Source organism: Microtus ochrogaster, assembly GCF_000317375.1.
Source record: "Microtus ochrogaster isolate Prairie Vole_2 chromosome 14 unlocalized genomic scaffold, MicOch1.0 chr14_random_1, whole genome shotgun sequence".
Classification (NCBI taxonomy): domain Eukaryota; kingdom Metazoa; phylum Chordata; class Mammalia; order Rodentia; family Cricetidae; genus Microtus; species Microtus ochrogaster.
In genome coordinates this window covers 29,877,259-29,887,767 of record NW_004949096.1, presented here as the reverse complement: position 1 = coordinate 29,887,767, position 10,509 = coordinate 29,877,259, and the positions used below count along the sequence as shown (strand labels likewise).

At 44.1% G+C, this 10,509-nt stretch overlaps 1 protein-coding gene across 5 annotated transcripts in view; it reads left to right on the top strand.

Moving 5' to 3' along the window:
- The window catches only part of Tp53bp1 (tumor protein p53 binding protein 1), an 89,177-nt gene that overhangs the window by 15,944 nt on the left and 62,724 nt on the right, over positions 1-10,509 (top strand). For 4 of the 5 annotated variants that reach the window (XM_005364331.2, XM_026787642.1, XM_013352643.2 and 1 more), the window contains exons 1-4: positions 2,285-2,465; positions 3,027-3,211; positions 3,436-3,529; positions 4,147-4,231. In XM_005364331.2, coding sequence (XP_005364388.1) covers positions 2,459-2,465; positions 3,027-3,211; positions 3,436-3,529; positions 4,147-4,231 — 371 coding nt within the window. In that variant the 5' untranslated portion in view covers positions 2,285-2,458. Of the gene's footprint in view, positions 1-2,275; positions 2,466-3,026; positions 3,212-3,435; positions 3,530-4,146; positions 4,232-10,509 lie in introns of those variants that run through there. The other variant, XM_005364330.2, reaches the window with a different exon arrangement.

The following is a 10,509-nucleotide window of genomic DNA, read 5'->3' as shown; positions in this document are numbered from 1 at the left end:
AGCACGTGCAGTAGGATCAAAAACCCATTGCCATTATTCTTGAGTTCTCAGTAGTCCTCATTGTCCGCTATGTTCAGCAAGTCCGGTTTTATCCCCGTTAAAGCAAGTTAACACAGCCTTGTGAAATTTTCTTCTCAGGGAAGGCTTTGGAGAGAGCTCAGCTTTCCGTATGTGAGGTGGCCTAAGTACCTGCAAATTGAGGTGCTGCTGCTTCTTCACAGGGGGCCATCAAAGCTCTGGCTCACCTAGGTATAATGAGTTATAGCCCCACTGGGTAACCATCCTGCCTGTATGTTCTGACCTTCTGGGTTAACTTAGTGATTAATTTAATTGCCACACTGCTTAACAAGGAATTCATAGTTTTTCTTCCCAGTGTTTTTATTTTTTTTTAAACCTCCTAATTTATTTAGTAGTAGGAATGGCTCGGATTCATTTACTTAATCTTAATTAATTAAACATTGAATTTTAATGTGCTCTTCTTAGTTCTATGAGTTGAATTTTGTTAGACCTATTTTTATCTATGAGAACCTTTGCTTCCATGTATGTACATTGTGTCCATAGAGGCCAGAAGAGGGCGTGGGGTTCCCTAAACCTAGAGTTGTGAGCCACTGGGGAGTGCTCTGTGGGAACCAACATCAGTTTCCCTATTCCTAGACCTAGTTGGTTTCTTCCCTCTCAAGCTGAGCAGATGGATTTTCTTAGTGCTCTGGCATAGTTGATGTTGGCTTGATGTAGATTTTTAAAAAAAAAATTTTTTTTTAAATTTTTATTTATTCATGTATTTTATGTGTATTGGTACTTTGTCTGCATGTATCTCTGCACACCAGAAGAAGGCATCAGATGGTTGTAAACTGCCATGCGGGTGCTGGGAATTGAACTTAGGACATTCGAAAGAGCAGTGAGTGTTCTTGATCACTGAGCCATTTCTCCAACCCAGTGGATATGTATACTTTTTTTTTGATTACATTGATTTGGTCTCTAGTATTCAGTGGCATCAGAAGCAGAGAAACACAACAGTAGTCAGTTATGAATGGTTTTAGGATTAAGAAGTGAGATGTGTCTGCAATTTGGGTCATTTTTGCTCTTGTTGTAAAACATTCTAGGGCAGGAATTCTAGCTAGAACAATAATAGGTTCTAGATTTTTTTTTTTCCGGAACAACTTCATTTAAGCCAATCCTTTTGTTCCCACAAGCTTGTATATGAAGACAACATTCTTTGTTTTTGGGTTATGAAAATATGAACACTGTTATTTATAACGACAGAGAGAAGATTGGCTGGTAGGAAGTGCGTCTCTAAGCGTAGCTTATTTCAAGAGCTGAACTGGGCATTTATAGAAGTTGAGACTCATGTATGGGCTGTGCCTAAATAATTCTGAGTCTGGAGTAGAGAAACTACCTCCTGTTTAATGCCTACTATGTATATACTTGGCTTTGTGCTTGATGCTTCCCCTACTGCCAGCTGCTTGGTTAGAATTCTAGCCCAGATCCAAACGGCAGTTTAAATTAAAATGACAACGAAACCACCTATGTCTCTTGGGCTCAGTTCATTAATAGTTGTCACAGCTGCCACACCCTTTATAAGACCCCGACACCATAATTAGGATAATTAAATCCCTGGGCCTGGATCTTTTAGGTCATTGAGTTAGTATGGGCGACAGCTGTTCTCTTTGCCACTAGTTTGAGAATCACAATGCTCAGTTCTTTCAACGAGAGGCACAAGTGTCGGAGGCTGCAGTAATCCTGTAAAAGAATGGGCAGGGAGACTCAAATAGGAAGCTTGAAAGGGAATGGGAACAAGAAGAGTTACTAGGGCCTTCCGACAATGTAAAATAACAAAACCCAAACTGGCAGAGACATAGAGTGGGAAAACTGAGGCCCTTTGAATCCAGGCAGAGGTCTACGGAGGGGATCCTGATTGACACCGGCAAACCCCATGGAGTCTTGTCTCTTCTATTTCACCATCTCTGGAGTACTAGCTATGCTCAATCCTCCTTCTCTTTGCCCTTTCTTTGAAAAGCCCAGAGGCTGTCCTTTTCCATGGAAGTCAGCAAAGGGGTATTACTCTCAAATGTGAGTCGTGAGTACCCCTGTCCTGCAGGCAGGGTTATCTGTTTCATGCTCTCTCCATGTCCCTTTGGTTCTTCAAGGGTACTGTCATTCTGGCTGTATTAGGGGGAGGGCCTGCGACGTCCATGCTGCCATGGAAACGCACCGCCGTGTTCCTTTTCTTACGCGGGGGGCGGGCATTCCGTCCCCAATCACGTATCGTCTACAGGCTTTCTTGAGTGGCGGGCCGTAGCAGCGAATGGGAGATCCGATACTGAGTGACGTGCCGGGAAAAGGGGGAGCTCGCGGCTGGTGGCGGCGGTGGCGACAGTGGCGACCTGGGGACAGATCTGGAGGGGCCTGGGAAGCGTGCAGAGACCTCTAGATCCAGCGCGAGGGACCTCCCGCCGGGATGCCAGGTACTGCTGCGAGCAAAGCGGGGCGAACTGGCCGTGGAGGTCCAAGTGGCAGGCTTGAAGGGCTTGCATGCCCGGAGGGGGCGGGGTGGCAAGCATGGCGGCGGTGACGGGGACGGGGTTGGAGGGCCCGGGGAGGGGGTGGGGAGGCGGTCGCCGCGGTGATCCTGAGGCCGTGTCAGGGCTGCGGGCTTCCCGCCTAGCCGAGGTTGCAAAGAGGTCTTCTTGGGGCTCAGAGGACGCAAGACGCGGGGAGAGTTGTGGGGGGATGGAAAGGGGCGGGGAGAAGAGGTGAGGAAGGAGGGAAGGGTGTCTGCGGGAAGGTGAAGAGAAAGGAGGGAGGGAAGGAGGGAGGGACCGAAGGATTCAGACTCGTCGTAAATAATGGAGTGAGGAGGTAGCTGGGAAAGTACTTGGAGCGATTGCAAATGCATGCTACTTAGAGGAGCCCTAGACTGGCCCCTTCCTAGCTCTCCACTTCCGCCCTATTATTTAGTCTTAGATGGTGTGAGGAAGGCTAGTAGGGTTACTCTCCAGTACTGATCTTTTGTTATTCCACTCCAGGGGAGCAGATGGACCCTACTGGAAGTCAGTTGGATTCAGATTTCTCTCAGCAAGATACTCCTTGCCTGATAATTGAAGATTCTCAGCCTGAGAGCCAGGTTCTGGAAGACAATGCGCACCCTCACTTTAGTGTGCTGTCTCGGCACCTCCCCAATCTGCAGATACACAAAGAGAACCCTGTGTTGGTGAGTGATGCTGTCTTTGAAAATGATTGGCCCGGAGTTGAGTTCTTATTTTTCACCTCCTAATCCAAACTAACCCCAAATCCTCGCGTTTCGGAGATCACTATCTTTTGAGTAAAGTTTGGTGGGAAAAAAAAAATAAAACCAGCATGTTCGCGCACACACATTTTGTCCATTTTGCACTATTTTCGTATTCTGTGAGGATCTTACATGTGTGTATTTTCTAGGATATTGTGTCGAATCCAGAAGAGCCAGCTGCCGAAGAGCAGGGAGACAGTCATAGCTCGGTCAATGAACATCTGAAAGAAAACACAGCGTCAGGTGAGCAGTTTGAAGCTCAAATCTCTTCTGCAGTGTTTAAGGTTGGAGCAGAATGATTTAAACATACAGTTGGTTGGCATGATGTGTGTCAGGGAGCCTCGTGTGTTACCTAGTGTACAGTAAGCCTTCAGCAACTCCTAATGTCTTGATGTGCCAGATTAGATTGGTGTTGCCTAAATTCCTGATTTAAAGTTTGGTGGCAGATGTCTTTTGTGTACTATCCTGTAGTGATATTTCATTTGTATTTTAATAAATAAAGCTTGCCTGAAGTTCAGAGAGTTAAACAGCTGCACTGACCAGCCTTACAGACCAAGCAGTGGTGACATACACCTTTAATCCCAGTAGCCACACTAGTTTGCCATAGAAGCCAGGCGGTAGTGGTGCACGCTTTTAATCCCAGCCCTAGAGAGGAGGATAGGATGGGAGGGGACAGCTCACACACAGTCTCATTCTGAGATTCCTGGAGGCAGGATCGCCGTTTCAGACTGAGGTAGAGGTAAGAGCCCGTGGCTGGCTGTTTTGCTTTTCTGACCTTCAGGTTGAACTCCAGTTTTTGTCTCTGGGTTTTTATTAATCGTGCTACACTATCTAATTACTTTCTTTTTTTTTTTTTTCAGACCCTGTGGATTCTTCTCACTTGGGCACATGCGGTTCCATCAGTCAGGTCATAGAACAGTTGCCTCAGCCAGACAGGACAAGCAGGTATACCACTGTGTGAAGGCTTTGATTACAGTTTATTGTCCAGTCAATTCTTATCTGTACCTGCAGACTCTTTCCAAAGATAAAGAGATTCATCTTGTTTCTGTGAATTAGGGATTGGGATTTGGGGATCACATAGGAAGTATTGTCTTAGAATTGAGATCTGGGATCTCCTTTGGGAGGTAATACTTTGTGTAAGTACTATATTCAAATTGTAACGCATACCCTAAAGAGTATTCAGTTTCTGTTGTCTTACGAATATCATGATGGTGTCCTCTGCGTTAGGTCCAATACCGATTTCTGATATCATCTCAGTTAATTGTCTCCTTGAGCAGCTGTGCAGTAAAGACAGTGCCTCCATCCCTGGGAAAACTGATGGGCAGAGAGTTAAACGACTTGCTTGACTGTGTTAAGGGGAGCTTTCCTTTTGACTCCAGTTCTTCTTTTTCTTGCTATTCAGTGTTTCTCAGGCTCTGTCCCAGTTCTTCTAAGGTCAAAGAACACAGGCAACGTGGTTAGGCTGAGGGAAAAGCTGAGAGACAGGCATGTTAGCTTGTCATGGTTCCAGCTGTTGCTGTCTCTGAAAACAAGGAGCTTTTTCTGCTGTGTTTTCTATGGTAATTGCACTTGCTTTTCCCCTCCAGTGGAAATGGGTGTTTGGAGACAGTCTGCCAGCTAGTGGGTTCGTCTTGACTGGTGCATAAGTTTTATTAGACTCATAATGGTTAAATAGATTTGAAGGGGTTTGACTTAAGAATGGGATCCTGGTGTGGTCTTGTACAACTTTAACTCCAGTGCCACTGGGCGGGAACAGGTAAATCTGTGTGTATTAAAGAGCCTGGTCTACCAGGAGAATGCTAGCTCAGCCAGGGCTGTAGAGTAGGACCCTGTCCCGCATCCCTCCTCCTACCAAAAACAAAAAGTTAATGAAAAAGAAGGAGGTAATTTCTCATAAAACTTTCATTTCTGGGTTTTGGGATTGATAGTCATTAATGACTGCAGTTTGCACTAGTCCTGGGAGCTCACTGTTACAGGGGGACGCCTCAGCTGAGCGTTCTTTGTCACAGTGCTTGTTCCTATATCCAGCTGCTTCACTTAGCTATGACAAGAGTCTCATTCTGTAGCAAAGACTGTTCTGGAACTCACCATGTAGTTTAATTTGACTTCTAATCACTTCAATTTGACAGTGATCCTCCTGTCTCAGCTTCTCGGTTGCTGAGACTACAGGGGTAGACTACAGGGGTGAGCCTCCATACCTTATGCCACTCACCTGTCATTTTTCTTTGCTTTGGTTGATAGTGTCTTTGAGGAATACATGCTTGGCTCAGGTGTGCTTTTGTGGCTTGTAACCTGGGATGCGTGGTGGGGAGTAGAAGTGAGCATATCCCATCATAAACACAGCAGTAGTGTCTGGGGTGCTCTGTGCTGCTTTTCCTTGTTGAATCGTCGCATTGCTCTTGTTCTTTCTGTAAATACAGATTTTATGGTCATGTTCATTAAATGTGCAGTCACTGTGGCATGTACTTTAAAGGTCTGTGTTTTCATGAGGTTTGAAACTTAATAGGGGGACGCCTAGGCTTTTTCTCAGTTCTAAGTTACAATTATGGTTGTTTCAAAGAGAACAAAATACAAATAATCCAGGCGGAAGTAAAGGAATACCTCTTTGAGGAATGCAGTCTAAATAATAAATGCAAATGTGTTAGTCACAGTTAAGAGGCAGAGGAGAGGCTGTAGGTAAGAGGAAGCTCTTTCCAGAGAGTAAATTTCATGTGCAGAGGCCACAATGGTGGGAAGAATTTGAGGTGACCCAAAAGAATGGAAGTTCTTCAATACACACTACACACACACACCACCACACACGCACTTTCGCCCCCCCATCACAAACAAGTACACATCCACATAGAATTTTTGATAAGCAGATACTTTGAAACAAAAATAATCTGCTTATTTTAAAATTTCCACAGACTGAAGAGATGGCTCAGTAGTTAAGAGCACTGGCTGCTCTTCCAGAGGACCTGAATTCAATTCCCAGCACCCACATGGTGGCTCACAACCATCTGTAGTGGGATCTGATGCCCTTTGCTGGCATGAAGTCTTCCATGCAGATTCAGTGCTCATTATGTAAAATAAAGAAATTTTAAAAAGAAATAATTCCAAAAAAAGCTGTTCATGTTTTCCCTAGTGTTCTGATGATATAAACTGATGTTTCTACATAGGGTCTGTCCTACAATATAATATGGAAAGAAAATACATATTTTCATTTTTCCACTAAATATTTAAAAATTATTTTTCTATATTTTGTGCGTGAGTGGAACAGATGCACACATGTAGTGTGGTGGTCAGAGGGCAGCTTTTGGGGGGAATCAATTCTTTTCTCCCATGTGGATTTTGGGACTCAAACTCAGGTCTACAGGCTTGGTGGCAAGTGCCTTTACCCACTGAATCATCTTACTGGCCCCAAATATTATCATTTTAGAGATTCATTCTTATGGCAGGTGGTGGTAGCTTAGGCCTTTAATTGCAGCACTTAGGAGGCAGAGGCAGACAGATATCTGAATTTAAGGCCATCCTGGTCTACAGAGCTAGTTCCAGGACAGTCAGGACAGTATAACAGTGAAATTCTGTCTTAAAAAACAGCAACAACAAAGAACCAAACCAAAACAAAAAAGACTTTTTATGTTTTATTTAAAAATTTTTTGGAGATTTTATTTTTATTTTACATGTAAAATATGTTTTATATATGTGTATGTATGTCTGTGTACCACATGCATGTAGTGAGTGTAATGAGGCCAGGAAAGGGTGTTGGAGTCCCTGGAACAGATGATTGTTGGCTGTCACATGGGTGCTAGGAACTGACCCCAGTCCTTTGGAAGAGCAGCCAATGCTCTTAAGTGTGGGGCCATCTCTCCATTCTTACATATTTATTTTCATATTTCATTTAGAACTTTGTGTATTTTAGGCAGCTGTCCACCACTGAGCTGTATCTAAAGCCCCTGTGAAGCATACTTAAACTGAGATAATTGTACATCCATGCTATTGTAAGAAACAACACAGAGCTCATTATGGTGGCACATGCCTGTAATTTTAGTACTTGGGAGGCTGAGGCAGGGGCATCTCAGCCAACTTTGGAGTTTGAGGCCAATTTGGACTACATAGTAAGTTCAAGAATAATTTAGGATACATAGTCAAAGAAAGAAAATTAATAACAAGCAGAGAATACAGGAGAGCCTGAGTATGCTTTTCCTTTCTTTCTTTCTTTTTTTTTTTTTTGTTTTTTTCGAGACAGGGTTTCTCTGTGGTTTTGGAGCCTGTCCTGGAACTAGCTCTTGTAGACCAGGCTGGTCTCGAACTCACAGAGATCCGCCTGCCTCTGCCTCCCGAGTGCTGGGATTAAAGGCGTGCGCCACCACTGCCCGGCTATGCTTTTCCTTTCTTTTCTTTTTTTTAAATATTTATTTATTATGTATACAATATTCTGTCTGTGTGTATGCCTGCAGGCCAGAAGAGGGTATTACAGATGGTTGTGAGCCACCATGTGGTTGCTGGGAATTGAACTCAGGACTTTTGGAAGATCAGGCAATGCTCTTAACCCCTGAGCCATCTCCTTTTCCTAGTACAAAACTGTAATATTGCAGCCAGGCTATTGTGAAGGCCCACAGCACTCACCTAGATTTCCTGCTGTGTTGTGTTTCCAGTGATCATATGTGTGGATCATATGTGTGGATCATATGTGTGGATCATATGTGTGGATCATATGTGTAGATCACATGTGTAGCTGCCACTACAGTCAAGGGGCTGCACAGTGGTGTACAGATGCCTGCTGCTGCTCTTTCTGTGGTCATACCTCCTTCTGCTGTACCTGAACTTTTAGCAATAATTTACCTATGTTCTATTTGTAAAATTGACTTCCAAATATTATATAAATATGCAAGTGTATGGGATTGGCTTCTTTCTGTCAGCATAACTCCTGGGAGATCCATCAAAGTGTTACCTAGCATGTATCCGTTATTCCTTCCTTCCAATCTGAGTAGGCGTTTAGAGAATGTCAGATATGCCATTATAGGTTAAAGCATATTTTTTTAAGTTTTTAACTATTGTGAATAAAACTGTTACAAATATTTGTACAAATTAAAATTTTTTGTTTATTTATGTCTTTGTGCAGATGTGTCTGGGTGTACATGTGCTGGTCAGAGTACAGCTTGATTTTCTTCTACACGAAGTGGGTCCTGGGGATTGAACACAGGCTGTCAGGCTCAGTGTGTGTTTATAAATGTGTATGTATATTTACACAAAGACCAGGGGCATTGCCTAACAGACAAAGGCTCCTACAATTTTTTCTTTTTAAATTTTAAATTTTTTTTTTATTTTTTGAGCTCACTATGTAGCTCTGACTGGCCTGGAACTTGATATGTAGGCTGGGAGGCCTTGAACTCACAGATCTGCCTTTTATGCCTCCTGAGTACTGGCCTTAAGGTACGACTGCTGCCTGGCCCCTCTGTAAATTGTTTATGGGCATATAAAGTTTCTTTTCTTCAATAATGCCCAGCCTTAATTGCTTGGCTGTGTGGTAGTTGCGTGTTTAGTTTTTTAAAGAGACTGCGGGACTGTTCTGGACTGTCTCTGTTACCCAGCAGTGTGGGCGTGTTCCACCTTCTGTTCCCCCCAGCTGCTCGCGTGTCACTGTTTTTGTCTTTCGGGATGCTCAGGGTTGAACTTGAGACCTCAGTCAAGTTAAGCTGTGTTTTGTGGCCAGCTTATACTACCAGCCAGCTCCTTCACTATTTTTACATTGTAATATATACAAATTAAAAAATAGTTTTGAAAGTGTCGTATGCATCCCAGGCTAGCCCTCAAACCTCAAGACTCAAGCTCACTGTCTAACTGAGGATGACCTTGAACTTTTTTTGTTGTTGTTTTTTCTACAGAGACAGGGTTTCTCTGTAGCTTTGGAGCCTGTCCTGGAGCTAGCTCTTGTAACCATGCTGGCCTCGAACTCAGAGAGATCTTCCTGCCTTTGCCTCCTGAGTGCTGGGATTAAAAGGCATGTGCCACCACCCTGAACTTTTGATGCTCCTACCCCTGCTCCAGTTATGTGGTTCTGAGGATGGAATCCACAGCCTCATGCTCTCTAGGCAAGCGCTTTCCTAACTGAGTGAGCCCTCGTCACTGTGTTTGAGTCATTTGATAAGTATATAGAAATATCTCCTTGTAGTTTGAATTTTCATCTTCTTAATGGCAAATGTGGTTGAACCTCTTATGTGCTTGTTTGTCATCTGCCCTCCTCTTCAGGGAAATATGTTTATGTCTCTTGCCCATTTTTAAATTGAATTATTTCATTTTTTCACTTGCTTGCTTTTTTTTTTTCTTTCTTTCCTGTCCCAGGAATTGAATTTGGGGCCTGTGCATGCGAATCACGTTCTCTACTGCTGAGCTGTGTCCTAGCCCTAGTGTGTCTTGAGGGTGCTTTGTGAATTCTGGTGTGGTCCATTGTAGTGACGTGGTTTGGTCTGGAAATATTTTTGCTGTGTAGCTCGTCTTGCCATCTCTCCATAAGACTTTTCACAGAGCAAATTTAAAATTTTTCAATAGGATAAAATGCCCGGTTTATTTTTAAAAGCCCAGCATAAGCTGGGCAGTGGTGGCACGCACCTTTGATCCTGGTACTTGGGAAGCAGAGGCAGGCAGATCTCCGAGTTTGAGGCCAGCCTGGTCTACAGAGTGAGTTCCAGGACAGCCAGGGCTACACAGAGAAATCCTCTCTCGAAAAACAAAACCCAGAAAAGTTGAGGGTAGAAGTAGATGGGGAGCCCAGCGAGATTCTGAGATTGGAAAGTAGGATTTGAAGATGGAGCCCATGTAGAGCACTGGCAGGAAGGAGGAAGTAGCCATGGAGAAGATGGAGGAGAAACAGTTTAGCTGGAGATGGCTTGAGACTGAGCGACCCATTAGGAGTGGAGATGGTGAACAGGCAGTTCTTGTGCTGGCTGGAGAGCTATACTGTAGAGTCGTATAGATGGTGCAGTATTCAAACCTGGGAGCCAGGGGTGGTGCACACCCGTTCAGAGTTAGCCTGAGAACCACATATTGTGTTCTAGGCTAGCCTGGGCTATGCAGGTTGAGACTTTCTTAAAAAGAATTTCAAACTGAGTCTGACTAAGAGGCCGAATACAGCTGAGAAGAAGTCCAAGGGCTAATTGAGCGCTCCTCCACTTCGCTGTCAGTGGTGGACATAAGGAGGAACTGTTGACAGTTCCCTGGCAGACGGCCAGGGCTGTGGTTGT